Source organism: Zonotrichia leucophrys, chromosome 1A, assembly GCF_028769735.1.
Source record: "Zonotrichia leucophrys gambelii isolate GWCS_2022_RI chromosome 1A, RI_Zleu_2.0, whole genome shotgun sequence".
NCBI lineage: Eukaryota > Metazoa > Chordata > Aves > Passeriformes > Passerellidae > Zonotrichia > Zonotrichia leucophrys.
In genome coordinates this window covers 42,603,113-42,624,821 of record NC_088170.1, presented here as the reverse complement: position 1 = coordinate 42,624,821, position 21,709 = coordinate 42,603,113, and the positions used below count along the sequence as shown (strand labels likewise).

Sequence of the window (21,709 nt, the reverse complement as noted above, 5' to 3'; positions counted from 1 at the left end):
CAATGTACTACATTTGGAAGGGGATCAGATAACTTCAATGACTGAATTATGAAAAAGCTGTCATGTAAAACCTCTTCTTAATAGAGCTACAAAGTGGAGATAGTGCCATATGACTGGAAAACATGAAAGTTTCTGCTAAAAGTGAGGCCATAAAGGCAATCTGGGTAATTACAATCAGGCTAACAACTGCAATAATTGATTTATGCACAACAATATTAAGAGAAAAAAATACTAAAATATTCTACCACTATTTGCTTCTCTTATAGCACTACAAAAAGAAATAAAAGACAGAAGTACATAGGGCTGGTTTCAGTTTTTTAGCAATGCACCTACAAACCACTTTGGCACAACTCTCTAGATTTTAAACATTTTCTAGGATGTATGTAGTTTTCTTTTGTGACTGATAATTATTTGCTTCAACAAATTCAGACATGGAAATATAACAGGTGATCTGGACTTTTTTCCCGTAGTTAACAATACAGGAAACTGAATGACATAAAAGAATTAAGGAAGATAGAAATAAATTCACTTGAAACGGTGATTAAAAAATCTGTCTGAACAACAGACATTGACAAGTCTATGAAAGAAGGTGTAAGATTGGTTGTCAATCCTTTGATGGAAAGCTATTAATGACAAACCTTTTCACTTTTATACCCATCATTTAGAGAAAGTATTCCCCAAGCCCTATTGCTCATGTAGATAGCAAGAAATTACTGACACGTATCAAAAATTATGCTAAAAGAAACTGGCCAACCATGGAATACAGGTAAAAGAGGTGATAGCTGCTCTGCAAAGGAAGTTGACAAGCTAACCAGAACAGCCAGTGCAGAGTGTGATTTCAAGAGGTGTAACTAATTACAGTTGAGTTGAACAATCTATTTTAGCTAAATGAAAATGAAATATTTGTATGTTTAGCAAAATTATTCTAAATTATATCACTAATACTAGTGATATAATTTGAACTCACAGAAGATAGTCAGGTATAGTGAAGTGTAAATGCTTCTAGAATCCATAGTCTCAGTCTCAGCCAGCCAACAATGTATGGTGGTCACAGCAGCAGTGACACTGTATTTTAGTTCTGCTCATTCACTATTCAATTTCAATTCCTAAAAACTTGTTTTTGAACTTTTGGGCCAATTTCAACCACATCTGACACAAGGACAGACATGGTAACTACTTCCAGGCATATTTAAACAATCTACCAAAAACAAAACAGCGACTAGATGAATAAAAGAAAAGATTCAAAGCCATGTCCTCAGTGAGACAAAGACAGTAATATGAGCTATATAGTTCATGGCATAAGCGTAAGCAGGCCAGCTGGCAAGTCAGCACTCAGCTTGGAGAGAGGCATGATGCCTCTTGCTCAGCCAGCAGATCAGTGAGCCAGAAGATGAATGGCAATGCTGTGGAAAGCAGAGAGAAAATGGAGATGATGTTGTGAGCAGTGGGTATAGCAGGAACATGAGACAATACGGAGTACCACAGGCTGCAAAGACTGTCTAAAAACCACAGGATACAAATGAGAACAGAGTCAGGTCTCACTATTCTGCTGGTCACCGAATGACTCGTATAAGGCTGAATGAATCACTTCATATGTACAGAGATATTCAGTTTGTTTGGTAACAGCAGCTACTGTGCATGTGCAATAACCATCTCAGCTACACCAGATTAATCAGATCTCTGCAAGAAACAGAAAACAGATAAAACTGCATAGGTTGGCAAGGTGACGATATGCAAAACTGATAACTTCTCAGCATCTTCTGAATGTATAAAATAGTCACATGCTCAGTAGCATGTCAATAGCTGCTCATATTATTAAAAGCTCTGTGGATGTATATGAGGACTGTTTACATCAACATTTAATTAATCCAGAAATTTTTCTCCTCGAAAACACTACTGCAGCCACCATAGCAAATACTATACTACAACATAGGGGGAAACAATTTATTTTAAAAGTAAAATCCAGCAATTATTACTTCATTCCTCTCAGAAGAGAAAATGTGTTTTACTTCAATATGAGAGTGCTGCTTGGTCAATAAGCAAAGACGTTGTCTGCTAAAGTGCAAAGGATGTCACACTGACTTAAAACTTTAAAGGAAATTTAAAACCTCATCATTTTATTAAGGCAGTTAAGGGCTAAGAAAGAATATTTCTTGTAAAAATTGTTGTTACAGGTCTTTTGTCTAACAAGCACAGGAAACCATATTGAAAATAGAGCCAAAACCATACCATGTATTTGCAAACAGGCCTATGGGCAGAATTCTATTAATCATCATCTAGTAAAAAGAAATTTTTCTAACAACAGAACTAATCATGCTATTCAGAAAACTACATTAAAGCACTTTACATCAATGACTCTTAATCGTTCAAAGCAAATCTGTGTCTCATAACTCAGTGCAGGTAAAAAAATGAGAAGTTAAGGGAAGCTGGATCTTGCTGATCTCAGTCTGAGATCATCCCCTCCTCTGGGTAATGCACTGGGCTGGTTTTTCCCTCTGATCTTACATTGAACTTTTTGATAAATAGAGTAAGGTTTTTCAGGGAATACTGGAAGGAGTAGTTGATAAACCAGAGGGCTGTGCTGCCATTCTGAGGAAACTGGATAGGATGGAGAGCTGGGTAAAGAGAAATCTTCTGGAATTCAACATAAGGAAGTGCAAAGTCCTCCATCTGAGTAGGAATAACCCCATGCATCATGTTATTATTAACCAGTAAAAAATCATGATTTAGGTACTTGTTTAATACAAGGGGACAACTGTACAACAGGCAACATAAAATGTTCAGAGCAGTATTCAACTACCTATATATATGAACCCTGTCAGTTCCCATTTCATTCTTCTTTTTTGTTCATTTCCTTAGATACATATAATTGAAGAATTATTCCTGTAGGAAACTGCCTCAAATTAAAGTATTGAGAGCACCAGATAAAGTGAACATACTCAGCTTTAATGACCACTGCTATGACTGTTCATGAAAATATAAATAGTTGCATGATGAGGCACCTAAAAAATTGTGTAAGAACAGGCAAAGCAAACCTGAGATTAAAGACTTTTAGAAACCCAGTTCTATGGACTGGGTCAGCCACAGAATAATGTGTTGTTCCCAAGCAGCTATAATACAGGTTGTGCAATGGGCCTAAAATCAATTAATATCTACATAAGGGAAAAATCAGGCCAACATAATTCCCAAACTGATCTTTCTTGTAAATCTATCTAAGAGAGGGAAGGCTAGAAGATTCTCATTTTTGCACATTCCTGAGCACAATCCACAGTTCAAAATAGTCAGTTTTGCCAAACAGGCTTTTTTGAAGTTCAACATTTGCATCACAAAAATGAAATTAAAAGGATGAAAAAGAATCTCAGTTGCAATGGTGACTGAAAACTCTAAATTTTGCAATAATCATCTTATTTTTCAGAAAATGCAAGATGAATGCCCCAACCTCTCTACCATTAACATTTAAAAATCCTGTTTTATGTGAAGTGTAATACTTAGATTATTGCAAGTGAAATACTTAGATTAGAAACCTAACTAGCTACCTCTTCATATGGGCTTTTCTTCATTTATCTTCCATTTTATTTTGAAGCATGTGTTTTAGTACTTTCAAATGTTTGGGGGAAAGCAGATGGAAAATATTAGCTTTACCTAGATGGACTTTTTTTAGGAGAAAGCTTTATTATATATGCAACTATTACATTCCAAGTTTGATTTGACTCATAAATAATTCCTTTCATATGACTAATAAAAAATGTCAAGAAATGAAAATGCTCTGGATATAACTGCGTTGTGAAAACAACACCATGATTACTGAAATCTTCTAAAAAATTTACAATTACAAGTAAGACTTAAGACTTTAAAAGAAAGATCACACAGTGAAAGTATATGCAAATTTACATGTACAAATTGGCAACTAAAAGATAGTAAATCTATTACCCAATAATACATCAGAAGAAAATAATAAAAATCAAAACCCTCCTCCTTATTAACACCAAAATAAAGACTGAATTATACAGTTCTCATACAGTAGCGGTGACTTCTGAGACTAACACATTCTTTCCAACTCAGGATGCAGAAAAATTAATTTCTACCCAGCCAAATTGCTCTACTCTCATCCAGGTACACTAATGTTTTCCCTTGTGATTTACAGAGGCAAATTTCAGATGCTCAGCTCTCTGAGACAATGGTTATATTATAATCAAAACATCACTCAGTTGTGGGAAAAATCAAAGTACTATTATATTAAAAGAAATATAAATAAATAGCTATTAAAAGCTGGGGTTTTTTGAGGAGGAAGAATGGTTTCTTGGTTTTTTTTTTCCATATTCTCCAAAACAATTTACAGTAAAAGCTCTCTGAAAAACCTAAAAGTCTGTCATTCAATTTACCCTACTAACAGATAAAAAAGGGATGTTTTGGGGAATGTTTTTTATAAGCTTAATTTTCATCTCCCAGACAACTGGCATTCACTAAGTCTTGTATTCAATTTTCCTATATGTGTTTCTCATATTCCTCAATAGCTATGTATTCCCACCAGACAGCAAATAATTTTAAGGTATGACCAGCCAAAGAGTAAAAAATATTAGAACAGGTTTGTGTTACCTTTAAAGAGTACTGCTTTAAAACACCTGCAAAGGAAAGTTTTTTGATATGAAGCATTTCCAAATTTCAGGTGTTTTAAGAATTAATTTGCAGAATTGTCATTCTTTAAGGTGCATAAAAATGGGGTAGAGTCTACTGACATGTTGGTTATTACCCAGTAACTTCTGAAATGCAAATACTTAGAAGATATCTCAAAATATTTTGTATAAACACATAAAAATGGAGAGGAAAGTGGCTTTATCCGGTAACTGCACCTTAGCTCATTTATGTTGCATATTCAGAAGCATGTAATATTATCTTTTTTTTCTGCACGAAAGGAACTCAGTTACTTGCAAATTGCAAATCCTGAGCCAAATTCAACATGCTGTGATGCCATAAGAGGATTTGCAAATTTTAATTCATGAAAAAACACAACTCAAAATCAACTCTAGAATGAAGCATAGCGACACTTGGGCTTAGTTATTTTATTCAGAATTTCAGTACATAAAAGAGACATCTAAATCTCAAATAGTCTGCAAGTTGCCTGAAACAACAAAATCAATTGTTTATTTTCAAAAAGCAGAGATGCAATTTAACCCAGCCAACCATAGAATTAAACATGTGTCTAACAGTGAGAAAAATAGAAAAAACAGTTGTGAAATATGTTTGGCCACTGGCTGTAAAGCTGACTATAAATGCCTTTTTGCTTAAAAAATATTTTAATGTTTTGGGCAAATACTTGTAGGTATTGTTAATAGGAGTGGGAAACTTTGAGGTTGCTCAAGTTTCAGACCAGAGTATCTTTAGAATATTGAATATCTTCAATATTCTAAAATATTTATGGCTCCACAGTGTAAGACATGATTAAAGTCACTTGTCTCACATCTAACAATAAGCAAACTATCTAGGCAGGACTTGAATGAAACCCACTTAATGGTGCACAGGAAACCTATCTAACACCTGAGCGTTTTGCAGTCAATATTGTTCAGGTGTTCAAGATACAGCAAATGGCCCTGAAAAAACAGTGACAGCTTGAAATTCTGGACAAATTTACAATGTCCTCAAATTTTGGCTGGACAAATTCCCAATAGAAAAGAATATTTCTTTCAGTTTTCCCTGATGCTTTTTTCCCCCAGGTTTTCTGTCCCATAGGAGCAATAAACTTTAAGGTAAAAGAAAATAGAAGAGGGAAACCCTCAATTTCTTTCAGCACTTAGGCTTACAATGAGAATTCCAAGGCCAAGAAAGGTAGAGAAAACTTTCTGCAACACTAATATTTTAAAAGCCATCTGTTAAGTGACCTAACACACCTTTCATGTCAGTAAATGAATGTCAACAGATGTACTTTTTTAACTGAAGAACTGCCTTACCCCCAGTTTACTACACTGTACTGACCAGCAATATCAAAAGGTGTCAGTAGAATTATGAAACCCAGGAGAGGCTAATCTAACAGCAACCCAAAAAATTACCTACCTATAGTTTCCTTTTCCAGGAGGTGTACCATAAACCCCTGCATCCTCTACAAAGTACATATATTCTCTGTATTTTCCAATAGAAATGCCTCTACCTTTAGAATTCTGAGTCAAGTGTGCCTCTTGCAATGCCAGCCTCCTGGAAAGACTCTTTCCCTCTTTGTCTGCTGAAGCAGCCTCAGCTTCCCCTCTCTTACACCTGCCTAACTCTTCAAGGACGTTTTGACCTGTCAGCTAAACCTCCAGGGCTCTAGGTTTTGGCTAGTTCTTTTCCCATAAAGACAGTTCAAAAGCATGCATGGGCATTGCCTTAATACTGGTTTGGGTACACCTGCCTAAAAAGAAAAAAGAACAATCCTCTTCTCTTAGGAAGCAAATCCAGGGGGTTAACCAAAAAAGGACTACTATAAGAAAAGTTACAGGTGTAAAGCAGAAAAAAAGCTGGAGATCAACACATCTGCCTTGCCTTTTAGGTATCTGGAAATCAAAATGAAACACACGAAAGTTAGATGCAAGTATTTACAATTTTGAATTAATAGAAAGGCAAGGGACAGATAGGGAAACCTAATGGCTGAAGTGTAAAATTTCATTTACAGTTAGTAAGGAACTCAAGTTGCAACATGGAAGTGTTTCACATTAAAAGTAAGAAGAAAGGAAATAGAGGGCCTCAGTGAGAAAGAAGAGCAAGCATGGGCAGAGCCACATGCTCTGCTGAAGACTTAAATAGTCTGTTTCTTTTGTCTATTGCCTTCATAAAAATGGTGATACCTGATCACAAGTAAATAAATACTAGAGCCTGGGAGTTATGTTAGATTTACTGCATCTAGAGAGCTAAATGAACAATCCATAAAGTATTAGTCATCATTTTTGCAAACCAATTATTTTGGAGGTTAGAGAATACCTGAGGGCTGTGATGGAGAAAACAGAAAATATATCTTTAAAATGGGTCAAAAAGGATGATGCAGAGAATTTGTTTATCAGTGAAATTTATATTCCTGCATAAGAATTAGAGCGAATTATTAAAAAGACAATATATAAGCATCCAGAAGACATGAAAGCTGTAAAACAAGGGCTAACATGAATTTACCAATAACATGCTTCTGTCAAAGCCTCTAACTGAACATCTTGTTTAATGTTTGTAGCAATAGATCTACTAACTCTCAACCACAGTAAAGCTTATAAAATGTTTAGGTACTGTCCAGTGTTACATTTCCATTAACAGTGTCTGTAAAATTAATTATATCAAGGCAATGTGGTTCAAAACTAAAATCCAGCGACCATATTAACATCTTATTATCAAGGTGGAAAAGAAGTGGCCATAATTAATTTCATTTATAGCTTAGGAAATAGAATTGAACATACTCGTATGAAATTTGCAAGGGCAAACTTAAGTTAAAACAGAATCATCTTGGTAACTAGAGAAATGGTTTTAATAACAATACATAAAAGTGCAAATTAGTGTAAGAAATCAAATGGAAAAACACAAAAAGGAGAAAGAACAGCTAGACAGCAACACAGTAGAAACAGAGCTGGTGATTATAGTTGTTGCAAACTAAATAGGTATCAACTTTGTGGTACTGTACTAGGAAAGAAATTTTCAAACTGCACCAGCCTAACAAGATATAAACTATTCTTCTGAAATTTGGCTTGCTCTTATCCTTAGGAGGTAGAACACCTAACAATGGAATTTCCACAAATTCATTCTTTACTCATCTCAAAAGTGCATACCAATCACCAGAAACAGCACACATTTATCTTGAGAAATGTATTTACTTGCCTGTAAGTATGCTTCTTAGTTCTTACATCTACATACATTACAGGTGCATAGTAAATTATTGTTTGAAAATTTGTCTTGGATGTTCAGGGAAAAAAACCCTTTGAAAAAAAAAATCTACATTTTTCAAGACATAACTGCTTCAATATATTATTTTATAATTTAATATTTGAATATACTCTTTCAATATTTACACTTTCAGTTTCTTAATGCATACTTAAGGTTTCTACTTCTCACATTCTCTATTATGTTTCGGTGGTTGTGGTGAAAACAGGAAGCACTTCTCAGGTGTTCAAATAAACAGCTGTTGACATCAAATTCAAAACTTGAAATTAATATTCCAGACATTAATTAGCACAAGAGAAATTTACTGTAATAGACAAGTCTCAAAACAAGGTATATCAATTGATACATAGTAGCAATTAATCCTGTCAGTCTTACCATTAATTACCGGGGTATAAACAACAATTCCAACCAAGTTAGGATCAGATACTGTCGTGTCCAGAATAAGGCCACCAATACTGAAAGAAAAGTACAACATTTAAAATAAGGCAAGCAAGATCATTAAATATAAGATCATTACCTCATTCTGAGCTACAGACTAACATCACAATAGCTATTCAATTATTAAAACTGGCTCTTGTATAACAAAGACCACAGAGCATTAGCCAATTCCTCTACTTTTAAGATTCCTAACTTTCATTGGATTAAATAATCCCTTAGATCAGAGGCAAAATTCCAAAATCTAAATTCTAGAGGGTCTTAATTGTGTCTCCCAAGTACAATCAAGTAAGATACACAGAGATACAGGAGGACAATCAAGATGCTTCCATACAGCAAGACAAAGAGACCTACCTGCTAATAATCATGGCAGTTATAACAGGCTCCCATCCTGAGCGGAGGACAGTTCTGGTAGCTGGGTGTTTGGCAGCTATGACAATCCCCATTGGAGTCAGAGCCAAAAAAAAGGCACCAACCAAAGGAGATACATAGTAATATGTCTCTAAAATAATAATAAAGAAAAAAAACCTTCTTTTACTCTCCAAATATTCCTACATGTTTTTCTTAATTTAGAAATTATTTATATCTAAAATAAATTATGATCTATGCCATACAATTGAGAAATTTTAATAGCCTTCATTACCATTACACCTGAAGTTTCAACTACTGCACTAAGCAATATGGTTAATATCTGCCATCTGTGATCACTGTCTCTCATCTTCTCAAGGACAGAACCATCAGTACAAAGAATGAATTTTGAAAAGGATTTTTGTATAATGCTTTATGATAAAAAATACAGTAAGGATGTAGAATACGAAATATTACTTTGTAACTGAAGAAAAATGTTTAAAAGAAACTGAATATAATAAAATGCATTTTGTTTATATCCAAATTCTTAGCATATGTACACTTCCTTCTTCCCAAAGCAGGTAAAATGGTAATCCTTCCAGAAATAGCATTTCTAAAAAGATTCAAGCACGATGTGCAAAATTGAGACATTTATATCAGTAGCTCAGTTCTTTCATAGCCAGTCTGAGTCTGAGAACTAACAGGCAATTCTGCTGCCTGCCCCTACCCATGACAATTCCATCCTATTTCATAGGAATACAACTGCAAACACTGGTGAGTACCCTCATAAAGCTGAGACTGTAAAGTAAACAGTTGCTTCCACAGAAAGAACACTACTTTTTTCTGATTAATTGGTTTTATAATCCCATCTTCACAGAAGCTACTACAGCGATTCAAAACTTCCTAATTCAACAGTGAGGTAAATAATGGAAAATTTATCCTAATGGCAAATATATACGTATAAACTGTGCAAATATTCCATTTTTAAATATTTGTTTTATGAGAAGTGTGGTCATGTACCTAATGCTAAAACACATTTTGATAGAACCTTCAAAATTTAGACAAGTCTTACAGCAAAATATATTTTGAATTAACAGGTTGAAATAATTAATATAGATCACACAAACACTACCAAAGAGGAGTAGTTGGTATATAAAAAATATCCTCACCCATGTGTTATGGCTTATTACAATGGTTGCAAATCCAAGCAATTACTATTTTGATATTACCATAGTAGATCTCCTGAAAGAATTGCTGTAGAATTTTTAGAAGTTACTACCCTTCTGCATCAAGTAACAACCTCTGCAGCAGCGCCAGAGGCTGTAAGGTAACTTACATGACATAGTAAGTTATGTTTCCCTGGGCTAACTAAAAGTAGAAAGCTTTTAGAGTGAGAACAAGACAAAGATCAAGAGAGAAGTAATTTTTTCCTGTCCTTATATAATTATTCTACAGTGTATTATCTCCCTCTTCCTTTGTGGGGCCTTTTTTTCATCCTTTCACCTCTTTTTGTGACCTAAGAGGTGGACCATGAGAATACTCAGCTCCAGTCTAACTCCTGGGAACAGTGAGGGACTTTTTTTCTTAAATCTATGGCAGACTCTACTAGTAGAACATCTTACTACAAAAATATAAAAATATTAACCCTGAGATGCATCTTTAAAGAAAAGGATAGACATCTTCCTCTTCATATTTAATTCACAGAAGAACCAAATGTATTTTACAATAGCAGAAGAATGGGAAGAGAAAATAAATTAATTCTTTTTTAAAGCTCATTTCACTCAATTTTTCTTAGATTTATAGCAGGCAGCCTACATGGGAAAAGACATCTTGCTCAAATAATGCAGCCTCTATTAGAAATTAGAGGTAAACTGGAAATGTACTGCTTCAAAACAACTGCTAAGAACCTGAAAACAATAATGTGAATCACACACTTTTTCTTCTCAACCTGGATCAAATATATATGAGAGCTAAATGCATATTCTGTGAGAAAAATGGAAAGCTTTAAAGAAGTTTCCAAATCATTACTGACAAATAACAGGCAACACAAACCTCCACATTTAATTTACTGAGTGTTCCTATTCCAGAGCACTTCTTGCGCTCTGTTGGAGGGGATGTGCCAGGTTCCAGCGACAGTCCTGGGGAGCCCTCTAGTGCTTTTCCCCAGCTATTTGACAAGGATTCACAGCTCTTTTCCGGGAACTGTTAAGAACTGTTAACTTTTCACTATTTGAATCCCCATGTTTGATAACTTTGTCACTATTTTTGAAGCACTTAGATGAACCTTTAAAAAATTATATATACGATAGTGGCCAAACAGGGTGTTCCATCTGGCCCTGGCCTGGGTAAAAATGCTTTCCCCTGTCTATTCAGGGTATGCCATAAAGTATTGTAACAACCCAAAGGCTGTACACCTCTGTTACAGACAAACATAAAACTTGTACAGAAATAATTTCCATCCTTACAGTCTTTTTTGTCTGAAAACAACTCATCCCTTGCAGAGAGCAGCCAGAAAGTTATTTTTGTTTCTGACCATTTCATCAGTTAGGCTAATAAATTACAGGGGAAAATGGTTAATTCTGAACACAGTCCAGAAGTGAATCCCACCAGTTTCATTACTACCCTATAAACTGAAGATTTCTTATCAACATTCCCATTGTGCTTCTTATTTGAGCATTGAGAAAGCATGGAAACATAGCAAGAACATAAGAATATCTGTGCTGGATGAGGCAAAGTTCTCACCTAGTCTAGTATCCTTTGTCAGACTATGGTCAACAGTTCAATTATGGGGAGAAGAAAATAAAAATGACAGGTTTAGAGTGATGGTTCTTTCAGCATTCTCTGACAGCTTTTGCTGTGGTTTGCATCAGGGATTCCATCTCTCAAGTCTCTACATCTGTCTCGTCAATGCTTCTCAAAGGATTTCTTTCTGATGGTTTATCCAAAGTTTTCTAAAATCACTCTAGACCTCTTAATAGATCACAACATTAGAGTTTCACATCCCATCCATGTATTGTGTAAAAAAATTTCTTTAACTTTTTTAACCTGCTGCCTAATCATTCTCTGAATGTCTCTTGTCTGCCATTCACAACTTGATATACTTCCCCCGAGCAGAGGGTGCTCCATACTTTTATTCCTTGTTACTGTTTCATAGTTCAAACACATGTATCTTGGAGACCACCTGTTTCCAAGGTCTTCCATGGCATGTCCTTTCTTTAGAAAGACTTTCTTGTTTCCAAAACCAAAGAATACAAAGACATTGAAAAAAAAATACAAAGAGCAGAATGAGCAACTAGATAATTACATACTCCACCAAAAGAGAAGTATTTCCAGAAGACATTATAGATAGAAAATCGGGAGTAACTCTTGGAAGCATATTGATTCTTACCCCTACACATGTAGGATATGCTTTCCAGCTGCAGTGGGAGAGCAAAATGTGAGCGGCAACAACAGCTATTAAAGCAGCAAAGGATCAGTTCAAACTGTACCCACTTCTTTTTTATTCCTCCGAGATACATTAGGATATCTGTATCTAGAAAGGTAAATTTCTACAAATGTGTCAAAGGGAGAAAGAAGTCCAAGTTTCTTTATCCATCTCTTTTGGGGGGGCTGAGTGCTTTTTGTTTAGCTTGATGGATTAACAGGAATAGAACGTTATTGGACTTTCTCTCATCAGAAGAAAAGAAAGAAGAAATGCTAAAAAATATCTTCATCAATTTTCACTGTGAATTTACAAACTTCTTTAAAAGACGCATTTAAAAGAAGTATTTGAGAAATACAGTTATTAGAATGTAATAGGAAGGATTTAAATATAGTTATGAAACAAAAAATACTATTTAAATTTTAACAAAAATACAGAAAATATTGAAAAATACTTCTTTTGCACGCTGATACATTAAAGTTGACATCACGACAACGCTTTGTAAACATGAAAAACCAAACACTGAAAAAAACCCTGCAAGTCACACTATGGCAGCTTGAGTCTTATTAGATATTTTTTCTGGCTGATGTTGTAATACAGAAAATTGTTGTAAATATGAAAAATTTTGGACAATGAGCTGTAAAGACTATATGTGATGATATCAGCATCTCTAGTAAATTATGGACAACACAATATTTTATCTGTGGTATATTATAGTGTAATTGCCTACAATTATGTCTTTTAAAACACAATAAACTTCTAATTGTTTCTATGGAATGAGTTAGTTGCAGAAATGATTTCATTTTTAATAAGGCTCTTAACATTCTTTTCCCACTGTGAGAAAATGTTTTCACATTATTTGTTTCTTCATTATTATGGTTTGTATTTCACACGTAGGTTGCCTGTGATATTGTCAAAGTCTTTCAAATATTTCTAGATTGTGCCGAAGTTCAGGTTAGTGACTTCTATGATTTATTAAAATAAAGGGGAAAAAAATCATGGTACTCTAAGATTTAGCATTTAATGGTATAAATGTTGACAAAAAAGTAAGTCAGACTAAAAGGTTTGCTGAAGTTCTCCCTCCCAGCTTTCTTCCCACCCTCCTAACCCAAAAAAGGTTCCTAGAGAATCATACACATTTAAAAGCACACTTACCAAGGCAAGTGTACAGACCCTGACTTATCCATGCTAATATGGCAAGGGTGATGAGATCGCCAAAACTTGCTGCAATAGGAGTGGCAACGTTGTCAGGATTAATACCAGTCTTCTTAGATCCTACAATAACTCCAACCATTATTACTCCTAAATTCAACAAAGAAGACAGTACAGTAACTGCATCCACTGTTGCAATTCCCCGAAAAATTCCAAGACTATGACAATTTCAAACTTAATGAATAAGAAGTCAGTGCTTTTTTTCCCAGGATTATTGGTCTCCCTTCCTGATTGACGACTGTGTTTTTAAGTTTTAGCCATTTAAAAAAATGAACATATACATTTTTAAAAAATACAGTAAGCACACATAAAACCCCAACAACAATCTGTACAATGAACTACTTTGCTTATTAGAATAATAAGCTACTTTGCTTTACTAGAATTATTGCACTATTGTCAGGCAGCTCTTTCCTGAAAAAAAAAAAATGGAGTGTATCCTTTTCCAATCCAACTTCAGTCAGGTGAAGTTACCTTTCAGTAACTTCAAGAACAACCTTTCAGTAACTTCAAGTAACAACCAAGAAGCTACATAATAAATTAAACCAAGACAACATATAAAAAATATTACTTGCTACACACTTGAAAAAATTAGAGGTGCTAATTTGTATTTTTTCTATAAACATCAACACTAACTTTTGAAGAGTAATCTCCTTGCAAAATGTAAGTGGCTACAAAAAAAAAATTCACACTGTTACAGTCTTTGGCACAACCTGAGTAACTTCCCTCTCATCAGATATTACGTATAAGAAATTCAACAGTATATGCTATCCTTTAAGTTATATTATAAATGGTATGCGACATTAGGAGTTCACTTTCAGAGAAACTAAAGAGTTTAAGGAATTTAAGGATTTATAAGGAATTGTAGCCTAAGGAATTACAGACACCAGGAAATTCTCTAAAGAATGAACTGGCATGATACTGTAGGGTAAAAATATATTGCAAAAGCACCTATTTCACATGTAGGAGAATAAAGCTTAGAAAGTAGTTTCCTATACTGACACATCACCAGGACAAAAAACAAAGTTTCTCTTCATGTCCAAATCATACATGAGAAGTGTAAAACATGCACTCATGTTCCACAGTTTTCTCACTGCCCTTAATTCTGCACATGATCAAACTCAGTGGCTTTCTAGTCTCTAAAAAATATGTGTGCTCTTAATTCCATGCAAAACTTTAACTGTTTTGTAATTTTCACATAAGTAAGGATAGCAAAGCAGTAAAACAAGGAATTTCACTTGACTTACTATTCTTAAGACTACTGACCGTGTATTTTCATTAAGAACATGTCACAAGTAGAGCTACTTTCCTCCTCCCCTTCCTGTCCATTAAGTACAATGTTTTATAGTTAAATGTTTCCTGACAATTACGAAGAGAATTAAATTCATCATGCCATATTGCTCCAGACAGACACTGGCACTGTTTGTAGAGCTGGACTTGAACTTGGTCCAAACTTTCAAATAATGAGCCAAATTGTTCCCTCAGCCACAAAGCAGAGCACAAACTAACACACAAGCAGCATGGGCAACCTGGAACTCTGAATTCAGTTAAGCTAACATCCAGGATCACTTCAGTGTAATTATAAACAAGTTTTACCTGCTTAGTAGTAAGAATATATTTTGTACATTAATGAATATAGAAGGCGGGGGAGAAGTTGTGCATCATAGTAGGTAAATTCTCAAGACCACGCTTTTTTGTTTAGATATGCTCAGCAGGTCATGAAAATCAAAAGCTTTTCAAAGACTATGAGAGGAGAGGAATGCAACATGCCCACCTATATGGAAATTGCAAACTGCAATATCCTCAGCTGCTTTTCAGATGTATTGTACCTTACCGGATTGAAATTCTAAAGGAATAGCAACATAAGACACATTCTGCATCCACAGAAAAATAAATACCACAAAATAATACATGTACCCCCTTTACCTTGCAAAAGAGAAGCTATGAAGGCAGTTGCTACACTGCTAGAACACAAAAGGACTGAATGATCAAAGCGGTATTTGCCCTCTGGAATCCAGCCCAATATTACTGCTGCCACTGCTGCCAGAAAACCAACCACTGTTGCCTGAACCTGGAAAAGAAAGTGAATTAATAAAATAATTGACACACTTAGAAGGACCACAGAATCATTTTCTGCTAGCCTTTCCTCCTATCTACATTAACATGCCAGGTATAACAGGAGCATGCTCATCTATTTTGTAGAGAGGATAACAAACTTGGATGACGAAGAAGAAAAATCTTAGGCCAGCAGAAAGGGCTATAGCAGCATTTTACAGACTCCAGAATAGCAAAAGTTGTCACAGACATCTTTTCACAAAAATCCTTTCTTTAGGATTTTCCCTTCTGGGAAGCTGAGGCCCCAGAAGGGGAATGTAAACAATGGTTATCTGCTGCTGTGGAATGCAACAGGTGCACCTGTGATTGGCCCATGTTGGATGTGGCCAATCAAGGACCGAGCTCTCTCTGGGACAGAGTCAGAGAGAGCTCCTTTGTTATTCATTCTTCTCTATTCTTAGCTTAGCTAGCTTTCTGAGAACTTTTCCTTCTATTTCTTTTTAGTATAGTCATAATGTAATATATATCATAAAATAATAAATTAAGCCTTCTGAACATGAGGTCAACATTCTCGTCTCTCTCTTCACCCTGAAAACCCTTGTGACCACTGTGACAAGAAGTAAAATCAGGAAGAGGAGCTCAGAAATTACAAGAAGCCAATGCTAAAGAAGCTTCCAAACCACTCAAAATAGAGAAGTCACAACATAAATATTTCACCCGTGTTTTAGGAATGTTACATTATAACTTATGAATCAGTTCTCAAGAAACAGCTGCTTTGGAGAGCATGCACTCCTTTCCTCAAATGACCCAGCTATCTAAAATATTGTTTATTATCCAAAAGCTCTATCCCACACTTCCATTAAACATCAAATCAAATGCAAATATGGTACTAGAAACATTTGAAAGGTCAAATTTCAAGGGCTTTACCAAATCTGAAATTTTTCTCTAATCACCCTCAGATTCTTTCTCAGGGAAAATTATAAAGGAAATACCCTTGGTACAGTCATAAGCAATACTTTAGTTCTTTTTCTAATAAATATAAGCTCATATTGTTTTAGAGAAGAGTCAGTGTAGTAGAGCTACTCTCCCATTAACAGTGTTCATCTCCATACTTAACAATGTTTGTGATTTAACTTTTTCAATAACTTCACTCACAAGAATTAATCCAATAAACCCATTATATTTACCTGTTTCAAGGCCAAATTGCCAATTATTAGGTTCCATTTCTCAATGGGAGAATCCATTTTTCCAACATTTACCTATCAAAATCAGAAGAGAAATTCAGACATTTGGGGTTAAAATGGTATTATTTGAAAATACCCAGGAATAATTCAGCTAATAAAATAAGACACTTTGATTAAAAACAAGATATGTCTTTAAAAAGTCAAACAATGCTTTTGATTTTGCATCATACTTACATTATCCTTCCAAAAGCAGCTAAATTTGATGGAGTTTTACATAGTAACTTATCTACCATTAGCTTGCTCTGCAAGATATAAGAGCCATCTTAAATTCTTGGAATGTCCAAGAACCGCCAGTGATTAGATCAGTGGCTGGAAGATCCCTTTACACTAAGCGTGTTCCTATGGTGCTTAAATTCTGAAAATAAAAAATGCTAGAATCTAATACTGTTTAGCATTCTAACTTTTCATTTATACAGTACAGCTAGAGATTTCTGATGCTAAAAAATTATGTAAGTCCAGTATTAAGGTAGTAGCTGAAAGACAGTAAATAAATTATTCCAAGCAATTTAAAAGTACATACACCCCTTATATAATGTATTTATTTTGATTTTTTTTGAGTTAGATGACAAGATCTGATACATGACTGTTTAAAATAACTTCATTTTTGAGATAACAGAACATTTTTTACATGTTGAGCATAAATTTTAGTGGTTTTTCCTATACAATACTAATTGATAAGATAACATACTCCTCAAAAAATAAAAAAAACCTTCATATATTTTTCATCTTTTGGTAATTTCTTTTCAGTAGATTTCAATTCAATTTCTTTTCCATTTTGTGATAGTAGTGACTTGAAAGGAACAAAGTATTAAAAGAAATGCTAATTTAAAACCAGAAATATAATGAGGCACTTTATCTCAATCAAACTATAAATACTTTATAATGTTCAAACTACAGTGAAAGCTCTGCAAATACATCCAGTAAGTTTATATAGTACAGCCATTATTTCAGGAACTGCTCATAAGAATCTCCATTGCATCCTTCTTAAATATATATGCTAAATGAACAAAATGGCAGGCTGTGGAGTTTCACTCCTTCTCTCCTTTAAAAAAGTTTTGGAAAAGTATCCCAAAAATCCCTGTTAAAAAAAGTAATCTTGCAAAATGCTTAATCCTAAAGGTGAGCTCCTGCCAAATGCCACAGCTCTTCTTTCTCCTACTGTCACCTACATACTCACATTTTTTTTCTTGAATCAGTTCCATGAGTGAGTTCATGGCACCAAAAAAATGCTCATTTGATGGAAAACATTTTTATTCAGGGAGTGAAAAGGGGTCATCTCCTATAAAATTATCCGATCCATCACATCCACTCATGTAACCTTGCTCTCAGGGTTTGGAAGGGAGAAAGAGCAGGACCACTCCTCACAGCTGCAAATTTCTACAAACTGAGATCAAGTTTAGTGTGATACTATGAAATACATGGATCTAAACAAAAGGTTTGTAAAGTCATACTGCTAATGCTTAACAATGAGAACACACGGTCTGAACAAGAGTCTGCACACATTTACAGGAATGAATGAATAAGCGGTGTTTTGGTGTTGGTGGTGTGTCATTTCTTTGGGGTTTTTTTGTTATTGTTACTCTTTAAAAATTAAAAGAGAATAGAGAGAAGAGACAGCAGTGTGAATTGAGACAATGACAATGACCCAAAGAACAGAACAAAGCTGAAGAACTGAAGGACACAAAACCCAACATAAATATTGGGCTTGAATGGGCAGTTGACCTAAGTGCACCACCCATAGTTATGCCAGCACAGCAATGGGCAGAGGGAGAAGGGCTTACAGAGACAGAACTCCAGAAGCACCTTCTTGCTCTTTTCTATTTGTATTCTACATATGAAGTAACTTCTGGTGAGATAAAAATAATGTTTTAAAAACAGTAGGCTGTAAGATTGACAGGGTATGGAATGTTTACACTAACTAACACCAAAGGGAAGTACATCTGTGCTGAGACAGATGAAAAACACAGTCTTAAGACAGATTTAGTGAAATAACTGATTCTAAAGTGTATGGGAAATTGTGAGTAATCAGCAAGATGCAGCTAAAAGAGAAATTTGGGCAACAAGATGAAGGAAAGTGACCAGACAAGACAATGCTTGAAACTGATGTACTATGGATAAGATACTTGCTAAGAAGACACTACTTTTTGGCTGACCATATAATTAACAATGAAGTAAATATAATTAGTATACAGCCCCAGGAGCACAGACATGTCTGCAAATTCAGATGCAATAATAAGCAAAGTGAGTGAGCAGAACATGAATTAACTCCAATGCTGAACTCATGTCAGAAATTTCATCCTCAAAAGGTAAAGCTGGTCACAGGGACACCATCTAGCTCTTACTGAAAGACAGGTGTCTGCTGGGGTGCCAAAAAGGGCAAACGTAGGCCAGAGAGGGGAAGATTAATCAGACAAGTGGGTTCCAAACAACTGTTTAGATATACTCTGAATTAATGTTCTCCTCCTGTTCTCCTAGGATGAGGGTGACAGGACCAAAGGTTGAGTGGTTAAAGAGAGTAGGGATCAATGAAATCAATGGGAAGAAACAAAAGTCAGAATGACCTCTTTCTGAGAGAATTGGCATGTAAATTGCCGGTCTAGCAGTAAGACATCACCTGTAACATTCCACAGCTTGGGTTTGGGGTTTTATTTATTTGTTTGGGTTTTTTAGGCTTTTTTTAACATAAAAACTTAAATATAATCTTGTTAGCATACCCTTGATAATGAATGATGCACACTGTTCTTATCTTGTACAGGATTGTTCTCTTAGTTTATCCACTGGACATGCAGCCTGTGTTGTGGAAACTCCAGTACCCTTCATCTGTGTGTGAGAGGGGGATCATCTCCTGTCTTGGCAACAGCTGGTGGATAACAAGGACCTAGGTCAGGAGTCACAGTGCAGAGAAAGGGTCTGTGTGACCCTTTTCCAAACGTCCTGTGAGAGTTGTGATGCTCACAAATGTGATGGTACTGGTGAGGATGGGGAATTCAGTCACTGATCAAGCCAGAGAAGTTCTGGATTTGTGATCTGGCAGAGGTCATAAGCTCAACTGAGACAAAGAATCAAAGATCACATTAACCTAAGCCGAAATGGTGAAGTGTACTCTGACCTTCTTTATTTTAAGCCTTCAGTAAGACAGTGGTAGATCTTGGACTTGGTGTATTTTTCACTATGCAATACAAGCATTTTTAATCCTCAGGCCACAAACTATACCAATCAGAAACCAATTTAGCAACAGGTCAACAAAAACCAAAAGGTAAAGTAATAGATAAAAGCATTCATGACTGACAATAAAGGTAGTAAGGTTTAAACACAAAATACTGTTAAGAAACAGTAAGAATTCTCAGAAAAGTAAGAACAATAAAATCAAACAGAAAACAAGATTGAATGACTAAGGATGATGTTGATAAAGATCCAACAGAAATGTCAATGTCCTTATGTATTAAAGTAATCAATTCCTGTAATGGGCATGAACAAGCAAACCCTCACAGGACTGCCAAGGCTGTGTCCATCACAGTGTGCATTCAGGCAACAACTCAATAGAATGTGGGAATGGCATTTATTAATGACAGAACACAGGGAGACCTTGTCAATACAAAGCATTCGTAATACAATACAAAAACTGAATGTCCTTGACGGTTACAGCAGCAAAAACTGCTGATAATATTCAAAAGTAGAAATGTAAGGTCATGCACTTATGGACTAATATTACTGACAGAAGACAAAAGTGACAGCTGGAAATGAACAAAAGCATAAATAATAGGGCACAGCCACTGATCACAAAGTGACTGGGGTTTAGAACTGACCCTTCTAGGCAAGAAAGCACATAACACCATAGAAAGTTTCAAGAGCAATATTCTACAAAGACATAGTAAAATATCATCTAGACTTATGTACACCTTTGACTAGACATATACTAGAAAAATTCATTCAAGTAGGAAGAGGCAAAGAGTGGGGCTTTGCTGGAGAACAGAAGCTCTGTGTTAGGCAGTCTTAGAGAGATACCCAGTGCAGCCATCAGAAATAGCCTAGCTACATTATTAGACTGATCTAATCACTAGTTATTCACACACACACAAAAGATATACAGGAAGGCAATCTGCCTTACTTAGACTAAAAAAACAAAGATATATAACATCCCCTGAAATGTAAAAAACAGCTAACATGTAAAAAATACATGAGAAAGAACACATAGAAAAAACCCTAGTTATACTACATTACAGTGTTGGCACACACAAAAAATAAGCAGCACAAAAAAAAAAACCAAAACAACCTTGCCACAACAAAAATAAATGAATTTGTTTAGCCAGAAAGCTTTAAAAAAATTCTTGCAGGTTAATCAACAGAGATCTGGAATAGCAATGTTACCAATGCTTTATTTTGCTGCCACACTAATGGTCTTTTAAAAAATGCGCTTAAAACACAACCTTTTTTTAGACTATTAGAAATCCCTCAAGGTCAAAGAGATCTCTCAATACACCTATAAATCTCAAAAATCTGCTTTATCTGTTCTGAATGATGAGTTGGAAGAGACTTTAGAAGTAAGTTTTGATGTGTGGAAACAAGGGTCACCTTTTCCACTTTGCCAACTTAATAACAGATTTAAACTGCCCCATAACAGCCAGATGAATTCATAAACATAAAACACTCATGCCTCAAAGATTTGTTTCCTTTGAAATGTTTAAACATGTATCTGAAGAGTGAAGAGGAAGAGAAAGTTACTTACAGCAGTTGACAGCCGGGATGCTAAGGTCATTTCCAAATTTCCTTTGAGACCAAGGAGCGCAGGAACCAAGATAAAGACTTCAGTAACATTCTTGAACACATCCCAGTGCTATACGAAGGATACAGTGGGAAACATTTAATTGAAAGATTATCTTTAGACCATCCATAAACTATTAAAGAAATTCTGTAAATCATAACTTAACCCTCTAAAAAAATGTTTTATTTTTGTATTAGACCTAAAAGTCTGAAGTCAGAACTGTTACCTATTTAGATAAAACAGATTTATGACTGCATATTACTACTTCAAAGATAAGAAGACTATAAGCAAGAGATACAAAACTTGGCCTTAAAACAAATATAGTTAAAAAATATGTCATCAATCTGA

At 35.1% G+C, this 21,709-nt stretch overlaps 1 protein-coding gene across 5 annotated transcripts in view; it reads right to left on the bottom strand.

Moving 5' to 3' along the window:
* Positions 1–21,709, bottom strand: part of SLC41A2 (solute carrier family 41 member 2) — an 87,145-nt gene that overhangs the window by 56,295 nt on the left and 9,141 nt on the right. For all 5 annotated transcript variants that reach the window (XR_010438687.1, XR_010438688.1, XM_064702551.1 and 2 more), the window contains exons 3-8: positions 21,326–21,433; positions 16,543–16,614; positions 15,227–15,371; positions 13,247–13,393; positions 8,677–8,824; positions 8,263–8,342 (exon numbers count right to left, since the gene is read on the bottom strand). Coding sequence is in view for 3 of the 5 variants with exons in the window: in XM_064702551.1 (XP_064558621.1) it covers positions 8,263–8,342; positions 8,677–8,824; positions 13,247–13,393; positions 15,227–15,371; positions 16,543–16,614; positions 21,326–21,433 (700 nt within the window). In the remaining 2 variants the exon portion in view is untranslated. The remainder of the gene's footprint in view (positions 1–8,262; positions 8,343–8,676; positions 8,825–13,246; positions 13,394–15,226; positions 15,372–16,542; positions 16,615–21,325; positions 21,434–21,709) is intronic.